Raw genomic sequence first — 21517 nt, 5'->3', positions numbered from 1 at the left:
AGTAAGTACCCAACAAATGTTAGCTACATTATTAATATTTTCATCGTATCTTCTATCCCATTTCTGGGCTGCAAAGTAATTCAGAAAACTAATGGTCTAGAATATAACGATTTGATCCAACTAAAGCATACTTAGTTTGAGGTTACCTATACGAACAATGTTGCAAAAACAACCTTTTGCATTGATGTTAGCCTCTGGAATTCTGTTGATTATCTCCTCAAAATAAATAGCAAAAAGTAAAAATGGCAATGCTGAAGAATAATGACCTTTGAAGTTCTGAAATCATAATGGCAGGTGTTTTCCCAAGACAGATTTTTGCCTTCCATCTTAGCCTTCTTCCAAGAAAGTATAAATCCTAGTCAACACTGGATATGAAAGCTTTTAAAAAAAACCTTTCATAATCTCACGAGTAAATTTGGGAAGTAAAAACCAGTTATTAAAAAAATTCTCACAAACTTATTAGTAATAAAGTTCATTCTCTTTGCACACATTTGCTGTTCATCTCTATTTCTTGTTTTGTAATAATAATTCATTTGGGGGACAATGAGGTCTTTTCTTCCATGGACATTGTAAATATTTTTCATTCCACTTTGCTGTCTTGCAACTTTTTGCTGTAGGATAATTTTAAATTTTTAAATGAACAACTGTTCATTCCCATATTTCTTCTGGCTGCAGTTCTGAGCACAACAACTTCAGCTCTAAATGCAGAACTCTGCTTTGGTTTGATTTGCTTTGCTTTTTTGTCAGTCTTTCCACCCCAGTGATATGCCTGAAACTCTTGACCCAGAAGGCAAAGGCTTTAGAGTTGGCCAGATGCTTATCTTCCTGTATGAACATGAACCTCTTATCTTCAAGGTAACAGTGCAAATGACTCTACGGTCCCCCTCTAACAGTCATCTGGGGCCATGAATAGTGTGACAGATGCAAAGTGCCTATACATCCTATGGTATGACTAAAAACTTTAAGTGCCTGTATTACTCTAATAAAATTAATAATGAAACACACACAGACATACAAACATATATAAACACATAGCTACAGGTACTAAGAAGAATCCAGCTCTTCTTGTACAAAAACATCTATTTTTTCCCCCAACTTTAGCTTCAATATAATCTTGTTAGACAAAACCATATTTTGTGTATTCCACCTGAGACATCACTTTGGAGAAAATATTTTTAGTTTTGAGTCCCTAGAACATTATGGACAAATAATATCAAAATTCTCTCAGATTGCTTTTTGAGTCAAGATTATTTGTAGGAAAACTGATAACTGCAATGTAAAACTGCAAGAATCCTCAGGAACTTAAAAGCTTGTGAGTTGGAAATAATTTAAAGAAAAGAGCCGGGCACGGTGGCTTAAGTCTGTAATCCCAGCACTTTGGGAGGCCGAGGTGTATGGATCACAAGGTCAGGAGTTCAAGACCAGCCTGACCAAGACAGTGAAACCCCGTCTCTACTAAAAATACAAAAAATTAGCTGGGTGTAGTGGCAGGCGCCTGTAATCCCAGCTACTTGGGAGGCTGAGGCAGGGAACTGCTTGAATCCAGGAGATGGAGGTTGCAGTGAGCCAAGATCACGCTACTGCATTCCAGCCTGGACCACAGAGCGAGACTCCATCTCAACTGAAGAAAAAAAAAAAAAAAGAAAGAAAAAGAAAAAGAAAAGGGGGGGGAGAGGGATAACAACAGTTTACTTCAATAATATTAGATGATAAAAATTAACTGCTATTATTTTATGCAGATAAAAAGCCTAATTCAAAATTGTTATATATTACTGCAAGACTAGTTATATTTAAAAAAATGACCACGGACAAAAACAGATTTGTAAGCAGGGTAATAAGGTGTAGGATTTTAAAATTTCTATTCTTTTTTTGTACTATTATTTATGAAATAAATAATAAAACCCATTTACAACTAAAAGGAAATTTTAGAAAAGGACAAAAGCAAAAGCAAGAGCCTGATACATAAATGACACTAAATGCCTGTTGTCATTCTTTACCCTTGGCAAAGAAGGGGGAAAAAGATGTGTCCACTCACTGCAAAATGAGGTCACATGTAAAATAGCGGAAATGAAAACCAGCTCACCTGGAAGTTGGTCATTTTTCTCTTTCTTGTTCTAGAGAAAGGCAGAGACCTGAGAAGGGAGAACAGGGTAATACGAAAGAAGCCACGATTAAAAGGGAAATGTATCTTTGTGCAAATTAGAAAAAGGTGTCCCGTCCCCCAGCAGATGTGGCCACACACCTGCGTTAAGGAGCAGGTAGCATGGGCTGGATTCCAGCTACCACGTGGCCCTCCTGGCAGGGTGCCCTCATGCATGGAGCAACCTGCACAGCTGTACCCAGTAGCCTCACATGCCTTACAGCTCCCAGCATGCTCATTCTGATCCTGGGAGAGGTGGGAAAGGAGAGGCAGTGGCATGTCACGTACCGGTTAAAAGTGGACTCTGGGGACAAAATGTCTATGTTGAAAACCCGGTGCTACTCCATACTTTCTGAGTAACCATGGTTAAATTCATGAACCTTTCTAATGTTTCAGTTCTGTCATCTGCAAAATCCAGACCATACAGTGCCAACAATATATGATTGTTATTAGGATTATCTGTGTGCACAGAGGAAACCTATTATAACTACACCAGGGATCTCTATTTCCTTGCAACTACAGAGATGCAGATAGTATTCTGTATCACAAAATTGCCCTGGCAAATGTATTTTGTAAGACATCTGGACAGCAGAGATTACTGCTCTGTCCCGGGAAAGTCACCCCTAACTTCTGGAATGTCTGTAGCTCTGGCTTCTTACTTTTATTTGTTGCCACGGTATATACTATATACATCGAGACCACCCTAATGAAAAATACAGCGGAGGCCGGGCGCGGTGGCTCAAGCCTGTAATCCCAGCACTTTGGGAGGCCGAGGCGGGTGGCTCACGAGGTCAGGAGATCGAGACCATCCTGGCTAACATGGTGAAACCCCGTCTCTACTAAAAATACAAAAAACTAGCCGGGCGTGGTGGCGGGCACCTGTAGTCCCAGCTACTCGGAGGCTGAGGCGGGAGAATGGCGTGAACCCGGGAGGCGGAGCTTGCAGTGAGCCGAGATCGCGCCACTGCACTCCAGCCTGGGCGACACAGCGAGACTCCGTCTCAAAAAAAAAAAAAAAAAAAAAAGAAAAAAGAAAAATACAGCGGCTAGTAAATATTCCTCCTTGAGCTCAGGGGAAGTTCAGTGGTACATCCCTCTTCCCACAGGGTACAACAAAAGACTAATGAAACCTGTGAGACTACTACATTTCTTAAACAACAGTGTGATCCTCTGTCTAGCTATGACAAAATCTCATTGGTGATGAGAACACCTAGCCTGCAGGGTTGTTTGCGGGGCTGTGTGTGCTCCTCTGTGAAAAGCAGCTCAGTGCTTGACCCTGGGGAGGACTGGACACCAGGAGTTTAATTTCATGGTTCTTCCTCAAGGTTTGTTACTTTACTTACTGTTCTCGGGCAACTTTAAGGCTATCTGTGCAAGAGAAAGAACTGAAAAAAATAAAAAAGGAACTGAACATGAACTGTGAGTAAGGCAGAGCCTTCTAGCACCACCTCAAAGAGAGGTCCACTACTCCAGTAGGCACCTGCTCCCTCCTCCTCCACCTGGCCTCTGCTGTAGAATCCACGGGATGTCAGCACAACTACCAAGGACAAGTATGAACTTGGCTGTGTAATCAGCAGTAAAAGAGCTGAGGTTTCTTTCACTTATCCAGTATTTATGGATCACCTTCTAAAAGGGATATAGTGCCCAGATAGATGCCAGGGTAGAGGGTGCCTGGAGTCCTTTGAGAGCATGGAAGGGCCCTCAAACCCACACATGATGAGGGAGGATGGATGAGGATGGAGAAAATGAGGGCTATCTTAGTGTTGGAAGCTGACTGACCTATATTTGCCGCTCAAAGAGAAAGGAGTCGTCAGACTATTGAAACAGAATGAGAGTTAGTGGGTATCTAGGGCAAGAGAGGAGGCAGAAAATGTGGTGAGAAGACCAACGCATATGCTTTAGAGGAACTCCCTCAGTTAATCCCACAACCACCCAAGAAGTTGGGACAATTTGTAACTCCTTTTACAGTTGAGAATACTGAGGCATCAATATTTTAAGCGGCTTTGCCATTTTAGCTAGCAGAACAGCCAGGACTATTAGCCCAGGGTCTGTGTTCTCAATTACTAGGACAGTGGCTCTTAAGCTGCCAGCTAACCGGTATCAATGGGGAGGTTTAAAAAAGAATACCAACGCCCAGACCCAAGTCCAGGATCCATAAATGAGGATCTGTGGAAGAAGAGTTTTTATGAAATTCCCCAGATGACTACAGTGTGCAGAGAGGATTGCAAACCACAGACCGGGACATAAATAGAGGCAGTCGGCAGGATAAGCCCATGCAATTAACCACTAGGCCATTTGGCCTCTCAAGAAAATTGTCAGAGAACATTCAAGCCAGGAACAGAGAAGGGCCTGGGAGCCAGGCCTCTTGATTCCCAGATCCCCATTTCTCTCTTTTAAAAGATACTCTTGGAGCTGTCGCTAAGAGGAAGGAGCAGTAACATGCGCTGTAGATGTCTGCAGGCACGCACTCCGTGTGAAGATAGCCTTCCAGTTTAGACCTCTCTGATCACCTTTATCAAGCACAGGGTCACTAATCAGCCAAGGGACTTTGAGAGTTCAAAAGAAAAGGGAATTCTTGTTAAATATGAAGTCACACAGTGGCCATCCTATAGACTATTGTTGCTTCTTCATGTTTGATAGAATTAAAGCCTGATTATGTTCCTTTCTTGGTTAAAACATTTGCATAGCTGCCTTTGGGATAAAGTCTAGATTCTTAGCAAGCCACACAGGAATCTTTCATGTCTGTCTGCTCATGTTCTCTGCAAATCTTCTCTCCCCTTTGATCTCCAGCCGTGTAAATCACTTGATCTCATAAAAACGTCTCCAGGCCCTTGCATGTGCCATACCTCCTGTACTCCTCTTTTCACTTAGAGCTGGGGTTGGAAAGCTTTCGTAAAATGGACAGATAGTGAGTATTTCAGGCTTTGTGGGTCACATGCTGTCTCTGCGCAATATTGTTCTTTCTTTTTACAACCCTTCAAATGTAAAAACCATTCTTAGCTGAAGGGGAGACACACAAAAACAAGCCACAGGCAATTTGCCCACCTGCATCACAGATCCCCTTAGCTTTTAACACTGAGCTTGTATGTGCTCTGCTCTATGATACCTTTAAGAAGGTTTTGCTGCAGGATTATTAGCTCCTAAAGCCCATTTCGCCAGCCTAATGAAAGCAGAATGCTTTGGCCAAGAGCCCAGGCTACAGAATCAAGCTGCCAAGCTTTAATCCTGACTCTACCACTTACTGGCAGCATAAACTGACACACATTAATTAACCTCTCAATGCCTCTGTTCTTCATCTGTAAAATGAAGATAAAAGTTGGGTTGTTATGTGAGATAAATGAGTTCAATACATCATAATACATCATACTATTCATCATACATCATAATATTAGAAAGTCAGTGTGAGTGGTAATAAAATCTGATCAACGTTAGCCGTTGTTACTACCATCTTCATTGTTATCACTATGAAATAAATCATTTGGTGGGTGGCTTCAGCATCCCACCAAAACTGATCAGAGATAAGGGACAGGGAATATTCACATCTTTTATTTCTCCTACATCTATTTTCAGAAAATTTGAATACACTCTCACTGAGTTGAAGGTCCCTATTCCTGCTGCCTGCTGGAAAGCTGCACCAACCACAGACAGGTACCAAATAATTTCTCTCTGCCAATCCCTATGTTTGGTTATAAGCAAATGGAGAATTTGACACAGTTCCCACTACACAGAAATCTGTAGCCAAACGGGAAAGACAGATCAGAAATAAGCAGCAGAAGCATCGGCGAGCTCAAAGACAGGTCAGCAGAAACAATCAAACCTGAAGCACATGAAAACAGTGTGCATTCTGTTGGTGATAGAGTGCTCTACAAATGTCAATGAGGTCAAGATGTTAATAGCATTATTCAGGTCTTTTGAATCCTTCCTGGTTTTCAGTCTTCTTGTTCTGATTATTGGTAAAAGAGTGTTGAGATTTCTACATAGAACTGTGGGTTTCTCTATTGTTTCTTTTAATTCTGTCAGTTTTTCCTCATGTAACTGTTGTTTTGGGGGTACACATTTAGGATTGTTATGTCTACTTGGGGAAGTGACCCTTGGCATAGTGTCCCTCGGCATCCCTGGCCGTGGTCTGAAGTCTACTTTGATATTAATATAGCCACTCTGTAGTATAGCTCCTTTTCTCTTTTCAAGTTTCAAACTATTTATGCCCTTGTATTTAAATGGAGTTCTTTCAGACCACATATACTTGGTTCTTGCTTTTTATCCAATCTTACAATCTCTTTTAATTGATGTATTCAGGCCATTAGCATTTCCTATAATTACTGATATAGCTGGATTTCTGTACACCATTATCTTTTTTCCTGTTTGTCTTCCCTGATTTTGTCCCTCTATTACCCCTTTTTCTGCCTTCTTTTGGGTATTTGATTTTTTTTTTTTTTTTTACTATTCCATTCATTTTATCTATTAGCTTTTGGCTACATGTCCTTTTTTTTTTTCCAGTGGTTGCTCCAGGGTTGTAATATACATATCTAATCTTTCACAGTGTATCTGGCATTACTGTTTTACTACTTTTTGTAAAATGCAGATGCCTTACCAACAAATAGTTCCCTTTACCTCCCCACTTTGTTTCATTTGTATATACTACTCTATATAACATAAACCTCTAGTCAAGAAAGTTATAATTTCTATTTAAACAGTCATGCATATTTTAAATAGTAGAAAAACAGTATTTTATATTTGCCAAAAAACTTACTATTTCTGGTGCTCTTTCATCATTTCTGAAGTTCCTAGTTTCCATTTAGTATCATTTCTATTCAGCCTAAAGAACTTCCTTTAGTGCTCCTTTTAGCACAGGTGTGGCATTTTTTCCCTTCATTCCTGAAGGACATTTTCCTTGGATATAGAATTTTGTACTGACAACTCCTTTAAGAATCTTAAAGATGATGTTCCAAAGTTTTCTGGCCTCCATGGCTTCCCATGAGAAATCTACATATATCTGAATCATTGTTCTACCAGATATATAATGTGTCATTTTCTCTAGCTGTATTCAAGAATTTTTGTTTATTTTTAATTTTCAGAAGTTTGATTATGATGTATCCAGAAGTGATTTTCTCTGAGTTTATTGTATTTGGTATTCAATGAGTTTCTGGAATCTGTAAATTTATGTCTCTCACCAAATCTGGGCAATTTTCAGCTAGTACTTCCAAATAAACATTTCTCTCCTCCCCTCCTGAGACTCCAAAGACAGGAGTATTCGACTTCTGATATCGTCCCACAGGTTCCAAAGGCTCTGCTCGTTTTTTTTTTTTCAATGTTTTTTTCTCTCTGTTGCTTAAATAGCATTTTTATACTAATCTGTCTTCAAGTTCACTGATTCTTTCTTCTGTCATCTCCAGTCTGCTACTGAGCCCATTGAATAATTTTTTTTTTACCTCAGATGTTATCTTTTTCATAAAACAAATCTTAATTTCCTAAGAATTCAAATCAGACAAAGTGTTTTCTCTAACTATAATAGATTTAAAGTAGAAATGAACAAGAAAAGGATATCTGGACAATCTCCAAATGTTTGGAAATTAAGCAGCATACTTCTAAGCAACCAATGAAATTAGTTACAAAAGATATTAGATGCAGTGAAGTGGAAATACTTTTTAGAAAATAAATTAGAGCATATTTTAAATGGAATCAAGACTGAAATGCAACATATCAAAATGTAAGAGATACAGCTAAAGCAGGTATCATAAAGAAATGTGTAGCAATGATGCATATATTAGAAAAGAGGTCTTAAAGGCAAACAGAAAAAAGAATATAATAAACCTAAGACAGAAATCAATGACATTGAAAACACAAAAACACTAGACAAAATCAAGCCTAGCAAAATACGGCTGGGCCAAATCCAGCCCACTGCTTGTTTTTGTACAGGATGTAAGCTAAGAATTTTACTTTTTAACGGTTGAAAAAAATCCTAAAAAGATTATTTTGTGATGTGACAATTACATGAAACTCAAATTTCAGTGTCCATAAAGTTTTACCGTAACACAGCCATGCTCATTTGTTTATGTACAGCCTATGACTGCTTTTGCATTACAGCAGCAGGGCTATGTAGTTATAACAGAGACCATAGGTGGCACTCTCATTTCTTCATATTGTTGCTAAGCATAATTTAAACCACAGTGACTCAGCATTAGGTTAACTCAATTGGGTTAAATGCCATTAATTGAACAGCATTTCAAGTACCATATGTATTGCTGTACCACTACACTTTAATTTCTGTATTACTAGTACACACTTATCAAGCCAAACAAGAAAAAAAAAAAAAAAAAAACCCAGAAAAACAGACTTTGTTACACTTTGAAGGCACAATGGAGGTGAAATATTTTGTTAATGAATTAGATGACAAAGCTTATCATGCTTATTGTGCTTCCTATGCAGTGACAACATATCTATGCTAAAATAATCAGACATATGTCAACACTGTCACACTAAGCACTCATCACAATAGTCTCAATTCACAATAAATGGTCAGAAAAAGTAGAAAATTTTAAATAAAATGTCTCATCAGAGCAGAATTTTTTCACACACAAAAAAAATGAAAATGGGGTAGCAACTACAGTACATTTCGATATTCAGATATTCAGTTTCTTTTCTTTTTTCCTGTTTTAATTAACCACAATCCCAAACTATGTAAGATATTTTCTAATGAGCGAGTACAGAAAATGGTATCAAGAGTGCAACACGTTTAAGGCAGATTTGAAAGTCTTTCCATTTCTAATGCAGATCTGCTCAATATGTTTCACGTGTAAGTAAACCAGTGGCTTTTATTTGCATTTTAATTGCTAGCACTGGCCATTTTAAAAGACAAACTATTTTTGGATAAAACCAATTTTTCAGACACTAAAATAAATTACACTGAAGCATGCAACCTTTTGAAATCTATCTTTTCATTGTCAATTTAGTGCATCCCATTATTTCAGATCTTAAACATAATTAAATGTCAGAAAATGTCAGTGAGTTATCTTTCAGTAATGATTTGCTAATTATTCCACTTGGGTACTTTAAAAATCTTTAGATACTACAGTCTTTTGTTTTAAGATCTTCAAGTTTGGTAAGTTTAATCGATATTCAGCTTCTATTTCTGCCCCAAGCAAGGAAAGTAATTTACCAGTGATGAGTTAATTAAATCATGTTTGATTGTAGAAGGAAAAAAATGTGTCCAGATAAAATAAATTTGTTTACGATTATTAGACTTTGGGCAAGACCAACTGCTCTAAGAGTTGAGGACAATGGGAACAACATTATGGACCATTAAAATACAAGGGAAATGATTCTGATAAATTTTATTTGGCTCTTGATGATTTCACAGATGTTACTAATGTTGCTTAGATGTTGTGTATTTAAGGAATCAATGCCAAGTTTGAGGGGTTGAATAATTAGCCTCTAGGAACAGTCTATATGGAACAACCACAGGTGAAAATATTACCGAAGAAGGTGCAAATATTAATTCAGTAAACCTGAGGCAGTTTTAAATGATGTGTTAAAATTGATAGTGGTAAAAGATATGTTGGAGCAGAAAGAGGCAGAGGTTGGATTTATAAAAACGTGTATTTAAAGCCTATGGTTACTCATTGTATTATTCATCAGCAGGTACTCTGCAGAGAATATTTTAATCTATCATGTGCTATTGAACCAATAATGGCAACAGTGAACTTCATTCAAACTCAAAGATTTAACCATCATCAGTTTCATGAATTTCATGAGAAGTAGAAAAATCCTGACTTGCCCTACCACATGAGAGTTCAATGTCTGAGCAGCAATAAAGTTTTATTGTGATTTTTTTAAAATCTCAAGGCTGAGACTGAAATATTTCTGAGTAAGAACTTCCCTCAAGCGTGAGTGACATTGGAAATTAGCTTTAGCTGCAGACTTGATAATGTTTCTTAATGAATTCAATCTAAAATTAGAAGGCAAAACAGTACTTATTTGTGAAGCGTACAGTGTAGGAGAATTATTTCAAAGACAATTAATGTCTGAATCACAGGTAATGCTAAGCTACTTTACAAATTTCCAGTGCTGTCAAAAGTTGTTATCTCAATTCTCACATAAATTTGTAGCATATATATTATCTGAGCCCAAACTTCAGAATTGTAACAGTGTTTTCAGACCTTGATGCAAGTGCAAAGGACCTTTCCACATTTCAAAGTCCATTTCATTGCACACTGCATAATTCTCCCAACCTTCCATGGAAGTGATTATTCTGAAATGTAGTGATATACTAAAAGGTAAATATCAAGAGTCTACAAGAATTCTTTAAATGTCTTCTGTATTAGTTTCTATTGCTGCTATAATAAATGACCACAAACTTGGTGACTTAAAATAATGCAATTTATTCTTTATTAGTTATGGAGATCAGAAGTCTAAAATCAGTTTCCTTGGGTTAAAGTCAAGGTGTCAGCAGGACTGGTTGCTTCTCACTGGAATCCATTTCCTTGCCTTTTTTTTTTTTTTTAATTATTATTATACTTTAAGTTCTAGGGTACATGTGCATAACGTGCAGGTTTGTTACATATGTATACTTGTGCCATGTTGCTGTGCTGCACCCATCAACTCGTCAGCACCCATCAACTCGTCATTTACATCAGGTATAACTCCCAATGCAATCCCTCCCCCTTCCCCCCTCCCCATGATAGGCCCCGGTGTGTGATGTCCCCCTTCCCGAGTCCAAGTGATCTCATTGTTCAGTTCCCACCTATGAGTGAGAACATGCGGTGTTTGGTTTTCTGTTCTTGTGATAGTTTGCTAAGAATGATGGTTTCCAGCTGCATCCATGTCCCTACAAAGGACACAAACTCATCCTTTTTTATGGCTGCATAGTATTCCATGGTGTATATGTGCCACATTTTCTTAATCCAGTCTGTCACTGATGGACATTTGGGTTGATTCCAAGTCTTTGCTATTGTGAAGAGTGCCGCAATAAACATACGTGTGCATGTGTCTTTAGAGCAGCATGATTTATAATCCTTTGGGTATATACCCAGTAATGGGATGGCTGGGTCATATGGTACATCTAGTTCTAGATCCTTGAGGAATCGCCATACTGTTTTCCATAATGGTTGAACTAGTTTACAATCCCACCAACAGTGGAAAAGTGTTCCTATTTCTCCACATCCTCTCCAGCACCGGAGGCTGCTGGAATTCCTTGGCTTATGGCTGCAGCACTCCAATTTCTGCTTCTGTTAATCATGTCACTTTCTTCTAACTGTGATCCTTCTGCTTTTCTCTTATAAGAATCCTTGTAATTACACTGGGCCCAACCAGATAATCCAGGATAACCTACGCATCTTAAAATCCATAAGTTTAATCACACCAGTAAATCTCTCATACCATGTGAAGTAACATTCACAAGCTCTGGAAATTAGGATATGAATATATTTAGGGAGTCATTCAGTTTACCACATCTTTCAACTCATTAATATTCACAATTGAAATCATTTGCTTGTGGATTAGTATCAGTACTTGGTAGGACCTATTTGTTTAAAAAAGTTCTTTTCAAAGATAAAATATATAAAATCTCATTATAAATCAGCGTTAACAGATGAACGTTTACAGTCAATTTTGATGACAGGGAATAGCAACCTTGAACTTCAATTAAGTTGTACTCAATCATTATATCTTAAATTTTGTCAATTAAAGTTTCCTTTCATTATATAAATACCTAAATAATGGTACTGATATTTCTAGTTAACTGGAAAAACGGAAATATTTACAGTCTGGGCCTAAAAAAACAGGTTTGCTGGCTCCTGGACAAAATTAATTCAACCCACAGGGGGTTCTTTGCAAAGACTAGTAAAAATTAAACTCCAGATGAAGAACAAAAAAAACACAAATTACCAAAATCGAGAATGAAAGAAAAGATATCACTACAGACTTAACAGGCATTAGAAATATAAATGAATTCACATTAATGAATTCAAAGTGATAGATGAAATGGTTTAATTCCTTCAAAGACACAAACACAAAATACTGATGAGAGAAATCAAAGAGAAAAGTGGAAAAAATCACTCACAATTCTACATACTGCATTGATTCGTTCATGTGATGTTACGGAAAAGGCAATGGGGTTGGGGAGTAAACCAGGGGTTTCCTGGGGTTAAGAGCTGGGGAAGAGTTTGACTACAAAAAGGTACCACAAGGGCATGTTTCTGGGCAATGGAACTCTAGTGAATCTTGATTGTGGTGGTGAAGTCTACATGACAATGCAATTGTCAAAACTCAGAAATGTACACCAAAAAGAATAAATTCTCCATGAGTAGATAAGTTAAACAACAAATGTTAAAAAATTAAATAAGGCTGTTCTACAGGTAGTTGTCAAACTTTTAAGTGCACAACAATCACCAGCTCCAGTAAAAGTGAAGCAGAAAAAACATTTGACAAAATACAACATCCACTCATGACAGAACTTTCGCAGACTAAAAATATAATGGAACTTATAAAAATGCTTTCCCCTATGATCAGAAACAAGGCAGAGATGTGTACTCTTGACATACCTATTCAACACTGTACTGAAAATCAGCCAGTGTAGTGAGGCAAGGAAAAGATTAGATTAGAAAGGAATACAGATTAGAAAGGAAGAAGTCAAACTGACCCTATTAATAATACACAACATGTGTCTCTACAGAAAATCCCAAGGAATCTACCAAAAAACAAAAATTTCTAGTGAGTATAGCAACACCAGAGAATACAAGGTCAACGCACAAAAATCAGGTGTGTTTCTATACACTAACAATGTACAACTGGAAACCAAAATTTTTATTTTTTTATTATTATTATTTTTGAGACGGAGTCTTGCTCTGTTGCCCAGGCTGGAGTGCAGTGGCCCAATCTCGGCTCACTGCAAGCTCCGCCTCTTGGGTTCACGCCATTCTCCTGCCTCAGCCTCCCGAGTAGCTGGGACTACAGGCGACCATCACCAGTACCGGCTAATTTTTTTGTATTTTTTAGTGGAGACGGGGTTTCACCATGTTAGCCAGGATGGTCTCAATCTCCTGACCTCATGATCCACCTGCCTCAGCCTCCCAAAGTGCTGGGATTACAGGCGTGAGCCACTGCACCCGGCCGGAAACCAAAATTTTAAAACAATATGATTTAAAATAGCTCTAGAAGAATAAATTATATATTATGTAATGTAACATATGTCTAAACAAAACGTGTAGATCTGTATTCAGAAAATCATGAAACACTAATGCAAGAAATTAAAGAACACTTAAATGAAGGGACATGTTATATTCATGAACTGGAAAACTCAATGTGATAAACACAGATCTACTGATTTAACACAATGTCAATGAAAATCCCAGCTAAATATTTGGTAGATGTAAATAAGCCAATTCTAAAATGCATATGGAAAGGCAAAGGAACCAGAATCGCTAAAAACAATTTTGGAAAAAAAGAATAAATTGGGAGGAATCAAACTATCCAGTCTTAAGATTTACTATCAAGCTACAGTAAATATGATATCTTGGTACTGGTGAAGAGATATACACATAGATCAATTTAGCAGAACACGGTACAGAAATAAACCCGAACAAGTGGTGTTGGGGTGGTTGGTCATTCATATGTAAAGAAATATACCCCAACTTAACCATCACATATTATAAAAAAGTTAACTCAAAATGGATCACAGATTTAAGTGTAAAACCGTAAAACTTCTAGAACAAGAGAAAATCTTCATGACCTGCGGCTAGGCAGGCTTCTTAGAGATGACATCAAAAGCACAATCCAAAAAAGATAACATTGATAAATCAGATGTCATTAAAATTAGAAACTTTTGTAAAGACACTATTAAGAGAATGAAAAGACAAGCTACAGGCTGAGAAGAAATATTTGCAAATCACACATCCAACAAAGGACTTACATCCAGAATATATAAATAGCTCTCAAAAATCAACAATAGGAAAAATATAACCCAATGTAAAACTGGGCAAAGCATGCATACAGACACTACAGCAAAGAAGATATAAGGCTGGCAAAGAAACAACAACAACAAAAATATCTGCTGAACACCATTAGCCATTAGGGAAAAGTAAATTAAAGTCACAATGCTTAGAATGGCTAAAATTTAAAAAAAAAAATAAGAAAAATACTAAGTGCTGATGAAGATGTAAATAAACTGGAACTTTCTACATCATTAGTGGGAATGCAAAATGGTACAGATACTACAGTTTGGCAGTTTCTTAAACATACATTTTCCATATGACTCAGTAACCCCACTCCTGGCTTCATACCCTACAGAAATAAGCACAAAAAAACTGTACATGAATGTTTATATGAGCTCTCTTCATAAATGCCAAAAAGTGGGGGAAAAAGTCTATCAACCAGTGAATAGATAAACTGTGATATATGCATAAAGTGGATACTTCTGTTAAACAGAAGTAAACAGAAATGAAGTATTGATACATACAACAACTTGGATGAATGTCAAGAGCAATTTGCTGAGTAAAAGAATCCGGTCTCAAATTTTACATACAGCATCAGTTCATTTACATGACATTCTCAAAAAGACAAAAATAGAGTTTTAGTGGTGATGGTAGTTGCCAGTGGTTACAGATATGGTGAGGGGTGATTATGAGGGAAGACATGAGGGGAGTTTTTGGGGTGACGGAACTGTTCTTTTTCTGACTATGGTAGTTGTTATACAAACTATACCTGTGTTGTAATAGAATTGTACACCAAAAATAACAAAATAGCCAATTTTACTGTAGAAACATTTTTTAAAAACTTGTTTTAAAAACCTGGAAACACGACCTCAGTTATAAGGCATGGTCTATAAATGTTATCATTTCTAACAACTGGTTTCTTAGGAAATTTTTTTTAGATTATCAAAACATAACCAATCATTGTTCTTCAACTCTTCAATACTCTGAAATAGTTGGTGGATTCTATAACCTACCAATATTCAGTGAGATTAAGGAATATCTCCAGGGGTTATTCCTATTCTATTTTGATACCTAATTCCAATTCTACACTGCAAATCCTTGATGCCAGCTGTCTGTTGAGTAGCTACTCTAACCATAAACCTTTAACAACCTTGTACGGTGTACAGGGCACACAAAGAAAAATATGACATGGTCCTAGAAATAGAAGAACTTTCAGTGTATAGATATAGATACAGAGAAATAAGAAACAAAGAGCTACAAGACTTAGGCAAGGCAAACTCTATACTGGAACACAAAATTCATCACCATCCTTCTCCAATATACAACTCTCTTGCATCCCCTAGCTTTCCCAAGTAAGGACCATTCTGTAAGTTGCAACGAATGAAAACCTTAGAGTAGCTGCTGGCATTTCCCTTTCACGGTCTTGGATATAAGCAATTTATGATCCTCAATGTTTGACAATTATGACAATCAATCAAACAATATTATACTAAGTCGATGTTAGAGATTTGCTTTAAAATACTGAAACAAAAAAATAGGGATGGGGCGTTGATACAAGATTGGCAAATGTTAACAAGGGTTGAAGCTGGGTGATGCTTCCACAGAATTATTTTAGTCATATTACATTTGGCTATGCTTATAAATTTCCGTAGTAAAAACTTAAGGGAAAATTAAAGCTATGAAGCTTATTTGGTTAAACATAGGTAAAAATTAAAAAAGAAGTCTACCGAAGAGGAAAATATTGAAATATTAATATTGTTATTGTTATAGCTTGTGGTTAGCATAATTTTTTTCTTTTACACTTTCTATACTTTCTTAATCTTTTACAATATGCAATCATTTATATAATTAGAATGTGAACCATAAATATTTCAAGTGAAATTAAATTACAGATAACTAAAACGACATCAAAAATTCAAAGCTCATTAACTTCGCTTTCAGGGTCCTCTAGAAAAATCCAAACATGTCTTCTGAAGTTGATACTAAACACATCAAGAACTAAAGCAATGGATGGAAACTATTTGAATTCAAATCCCAGCTCAGGCTCTTACCACCTGGGTGACCTAAACCAGCCTATGCTCTGTGTCTGTTTGCTTATCTTTAAGATGAAAATGGTAGTACCCAACCCAGCCTCAAAGGGCTCTTGTGAGGATTAAATACGTTAATTCATATCAAACTCTTAGAATAATCAACACTAAATGTTTAAATACTGTCTTTATTACTCATACCCAAGTACTCCCTCATCCGTTTCTGCATTTATTGAACAACTATCAGGGCATCTTCGAGCAGAATTGCCCAAGGAATGAAGGAAATATCGTCTCCCCTGGAAAGAAAGGATGATAAGTACTACTCAGGTGAGACTCCGCTGCCAAGTGCCAAAGGATCATTCTCTCCTTCTCCCTGCAGCCTTTTTCAAGAAGTCAAGGCTAAAGAAGGAAAGGAGGATGGGAGAAATCAGCACTGCTGCATGAATTACAGCGGACTACCCAGAGAGCCGGGAGTGAACCTCTCCTAAAGAAAAATCTCTCACTGATCAGAAAAGGGCCAGGGATACTCTGCAGCTGGAGCTCTGACCCCATCCTGGGTTCACAGACGCTTTCAGGGAACTGAGTGCTTCTCAGAAAATGAAAAAGTGCTAATAACAAGAGACCCATCTTTTACCATCTGTCAGGCTCTGTTCTAACTCTTTTTATTTAACTCTCAAAAGAACTCCATTAGATAGGTATTAGTACCATTTTTTAAGAAAAAGAAACACAGGCAGAGAGATTAAGATATGCGCCTGTTATTACACTGCTATTAAGTGGCAGAGCTGGCTGATGGCCAGGGGAAAGGGCTGGGGGAGTACAGAACCCAGGAGATCCCCAGTCCCTGCGATGTAGGATCCTGGACTCCCAGCGCTAAGTGGGGATGCGCCAGCCGCCCCACACTGGAGAAGGCTCATTCAAAGAAAACACAAATCCCGCCCTTCGCCGCAAGTGGATTCTCCTCCCCTAGAGCGACTGCCCGGTTGCTACGGGCCCCCAGCAAAAGGAACATCAGTATGGACAGAAGGAGCAGGACGCAGGGCGGGGAGGGCTCACCTTTCTGGGAGGAACGAAGGCCGCGGCCTAGCGTACCTGGGGCGGAAGTGGCTCTGCCTGCAGAGACCTCCTGGACTACGCTTCCCAGAATTCCCGACGGGATCAGGGAGCTGGCCTCAGCCTCCTAGAGCGGAAGTTACCCGACTACACGGGGCTCCCAAACTACACTTCCCAGAATTCCTAGAATAACTCTCCACCTCTCTGCCTGCCTGGGACCCAAGTGCAGGCTGCCAAGCTGACAGCCTGGATCATATTTCGCATGTGCGGGTCCCAAAGGAATTCCTTAACTCCCCCTTCCCGGAACCGAAATGCTTCCAAAGACAGAGAGCTCGAATATATGTTTCTCTATTTTCCCCAGCGGACCGTGCATGAAAGGCGCGTTTCCTGGCGCGTGTGTCTCTGACCCTGTGGATCTTATGGACAATTCCCGGAATTTCTTGCAGGGCAGCACTTCCCCTTAAGTCGTCTCTTTCTCGTTTGGATAGTCAGTATTTGTATAGTTATTATTCTCTTTTGGTTAGCCGTCTAATTTTCTACTGCTAGTCCAGCTCTACTGCCTTCCCCCTAGAGTTTGAATTTATTTTTTCTTCAAACGCGACACAAACCCAAATAAACTCAACCAAATCGGACTTTATCTACCTACCTACCAACCAAGAAAATATCCCATAAAGGAGAGAACGGAGAAGCTTGCAATACAGGAAGAAAAAAAAAAAAGAATTACAGAATGGAAGCGATGTGTGCGCTAAAAATGCAGGTACTGAAAGGAAATTGGGCTGACTTGTACTGGACACCGAATTTAAGGAATACAGGATCTCAACCTTTCTTTGGATTACTTTTTTATTCCATTTTGGTGTGGACGCGTCTGAAACTGATAGTGCTGTTGCTACCTACCATACTGTGTTTGTACATACTGTGTTTGTACAAGAACGTGGATGCCAAGAATACACAAAAAACAGATGCAGCCGTTGATGAGGCCGTAAGCAGAAACAGCAAATGGTTCCCACGTTTCCTCTGCTTTAACTACTGATGATGAAATGCGAGTCATAAGGCAAATGGAAGGGCTGTAGTGATACAGATAAAATGTTATTATTATGGGAAGGGATAAGTCCCTTGTAAAATCTTGAAATTTTTTTCTTCTTTGAGAAAAATCTATCACCTATTTTCACCCTGCTGTTGATCTAGCCAACACTGTAAGTTGTCTCATGGAGGACAGGATGATTTAGGGAGGACCGTAAAGGGGTTCACTCAATCAAGAAAAGGAAGGTGAAAATAAAAAGACATAACGACCAATCTGTGAAAATGCTCAGTGGCTTAAAAGACACTATTAAGAGATGAGACTATTTGATTCTTAACAACTCCTTTTCAAGGAAATGTTTTTGAAAATACATATGGTTTACCTATTAAAGATGATCAATCTGATAATAGGTGAGGTTTTTTGTTTTTGTTTTTGTTTTTTTGGTTTTTTTTGATAAAATGAAAGGAAAATTTAAAAATACAAGGGACAGAATAATACTTTGTGTACTTCCACTTCCAGTAATAATAAAACTAGTGATTTGGAACAAACATCTGGCAGATGAAAAGTTAGCAAACTTTTTAAATGTCAAAAGGCATCAAAAGACAAGATAATGGAGAAATGGTGGGTCAAAATTCAGAAACAGTTGGGACAGTCATGCATTTGGGGCTACTTTTCTCCTGGGAATGAATGGTCTAGTCTAGGATCTGAAAAGCCTAGAAGCTCTGCAGCAATTTTGACACCTATGTGAAGCTGGGGGAACAAAAGATTCTAGCAAAAACTAAAATGCACATCTTTTCAAGCACACATAAGATTTGTACAAATGAGTAAAATGATACGGGATTTCAAAATACTGAAGCACTAAATGTGTTTTTGAATACAATGAAATTTGGCTAGAAATCAATAAAAACACAACTAAATGATTCATGTGTGCATTTAATAAATATTGTCTCATCTCCAAACCCACCATTTTTCACTCTGCTTTACAGGGCTGGAATGGCGGAGTCTGCAGCCAATCTTTCCCTACCTCCACACCCCCCATCTGGTTCTGTGTTCGGCAACTATTAGCAGAAGAGTATAGGGGTGGTGGGGGCAGGGAGATATACTATATCCTGTGCCTGCCAGTCAACAGTACTTTTTCTTGTAGCAGCTGCCTAATTTGCAGTTTTTCTAACACTTGAATAACCAATTTCATCATGGCTCCTTGTAAACATTATTAAACAACTTCCCAAAGACTGATCCTTAGTTGTCTAAGTCCTGAAACTGCAGGGCCCTGCTTCTGAGCTCAGAGACAGCAGAACCAGCCGAACACTGGCCACTCCTCAGAGGCCTGAGTTTCAGAAGAGCATGACCTTCCTCTAGACTTCTAAGTTTTAGTAATTCCTGTCTCTTCACTTTGTTTCCGCAGACCTCAGGTGGTTGCTGCTTGCTGCACGTGCTACTTCCAGCAGTTGCTACTTCTATCATATATTAGAGTTCTTTTTCTGCTCTTTCAGAAATCTAGCTACCAACTCTGTAATACGTGAATTTTTCTTTTCAAATAATTGGTAAGGTTTCTATCTCCTCAGTGGACCCTAAATTATAAACTGTGTTTGGAAATTAATTAAAGCACTTTTAAGTAAGCCACAGATAAAAGAGTACGGCATTGAAATCTGGTGTCATCGGTGAATTCTACCAAATATTTAAAGAAGAAATCATGTTCATCTTAAAATTATTCCTGAGAATAACAAAATAGGAAACACTTTCCAACTAACTTTATGAGGCCACTATAATAACACTGACACAATTTGTGAGAGGCTTCATTAGAATAGAAAATGACAGGTCTGGCTGGGCGCGGTGACTCATGCCTGTAATCCCAGCACTTTGGGAGACAGAGGCAGGCGGATCACGAGGTCAGATCAAGACCATCCTAATACAGTGAAACCCCGTCTCTACTAAAAATGCAAAAAAAAAAAAAAAAAAAAAAAAAAAAATTTGGGGGGCGTGGTGGCACGCACCTGTAGTCCCAGCTACTCCGGAGGCTGAGGCAGGAGAATCGCTGGAACCCGGGAGGCGGAGATTGCAGTAAGCTGAAATGGTGCCACTGCACTCTAGCACTCTAGCCTGGGTGATAGAGCGAGACTCCATCTCAAGAAAAAAAGAAAAAAGAAAGAGATAAAAAGAAAATGACAGGTCTATCTCATCATAAATACTAACTTGCAAAAATCCTGAACAAAATGTCGCCAACAATATATAACAGGGTAACACATCATGACCTAGGTATCAAAAACTGAAAAAAAGAGTTTGATTAAATTCATCACCCATTCATCACGAGAAAATTTAGGCAACTAAGCAATAATAAAGATCTACAAAAACGGCAACAAATATCAAAAGGAACAGTGAAATACTGAAAACATTTCCTCTACGACGGGGAACAAAATAATGATGCTCACCCCAACCATTTCTACTAAATACCACATTTGCTTCTTTATCCTTCAATCTTGCCAACTAATCTAATTAATTTTAATAATTTATGTGTAGATCTTTTAAATTTTACATGCACTCTCATGTTGACTTCAGAATTGCAACAAATGTGGCACTGCAGCGCCATGGGAACAGGGCAAATATTCAATACATGTTGCTGTTAAAATGAGTATTGTGAAATAAAACTGAAATTGACCTATACCTCCGACTATATGCAACAATCTAAGGCTGGTGGATTGTAGAGCCCGATTTGAAAAGCATTTCTTATGACACTTTAAATCTACTCAGTGTATAAACCCATAAGAAATGTGTACCAAAATACACATATAAGAATGTTCATACAGCATCATTCATCACAATGACTTGCTGAGAATACTCCAGATGTCTATCGATGATAGTATGGATAAATATTTTTGTTATTTACACAAGGTAAGAGCAAGGACATTGAACAAACTTTAGCTGTACATGCAACACCATGATTACTCCCATAAATATGTTGAGCAAAATAACTAGACAAACCCAGTAGATGCAGTGTGATTCCATTGGTACAAAGTTCACTAGACATGCAAAATTCATCTGTAGGATGATTTTGGACATTTAAATAGTAAAAATATAAAGAAAAGCAAGGGAATCTTGGCCGGGCGCGGTGGCTCAAGCCTGTAATCCCAGCACTTTGGGAGGCCGAGACGGGCGGATCACGAGGTCAGGAGATCGAGACCATCCTGGCTAACACGGTGAAACCCCGTCTCTACTAAAAAAATACAAAAAACTAGCCGGGCGAGGTGGCGGGCGCCTGTAGTCCCAGCTACTTGGGAGGCTGAGGCAGGAGAATGGCGTGTTATTCGCCATCCGGGAGGCGGAGCTTGCAGTGAGCTGAGATCCGGCCACTGCACTC

The 21517-nt window shown here is 38.3% G+C and overlaps 1 protein-coding gene across 5 annotated transcripts in view; it reads right to left on the bottom strand.

Annotated features, from left to right (window-relative positions):
- ZNF112 (zinc finger protein 112) overlaps window positions 1-17226 on the bottom strand; it is a 31875-nt gene extending 14649 nt beyond the window's left edge. Inside the window, exons 1-2 of one of the 5 annotated variants that reach the window (XM_025366467.1) lie at window positions 17148-17226; window positions 2084-2132 (exon numbers count right to left, since the gene is read on the bottom strand). Coding sequence is in view for 1 of the 5 variants with exons in the window: in XM_025366464.1 (XP_025222249.1) it covers window positions 2084-2098 (15 nt within the window). In the remaining 4 variants the exon portion in view is untranslated. The remainder of the gene's footprint in view (window positions 1-2083; window positions 2133-17147) is intronic. The other 4 variants (XM_025366464.1, XM_025366465.1, XM_025366468.1 and 1 more) reach the window with 4 other exon arrangements.
- Between the last annotated feature and the right edge of the window lie 4291 nt (window positions 17227-21517).

Source organism: Theropithecus gelada, chromosome 19, assembly GCF_003255815.1.
Source record: "Theropithecus gelada isolate Dixy chromosome 19, Tgel_1.0, whole genome shotgun sequence".
In the NCBI taxonomy this organism is placed as follows: Eukaryota; Metazoa; Chordata; class Mammalia; order Primates; family Cercopithecidae; genus Theropithecus; species Theropithecus gelada.
This window is presented reverse-complemented; position numbering and strand designations above follow the sequence as displayed.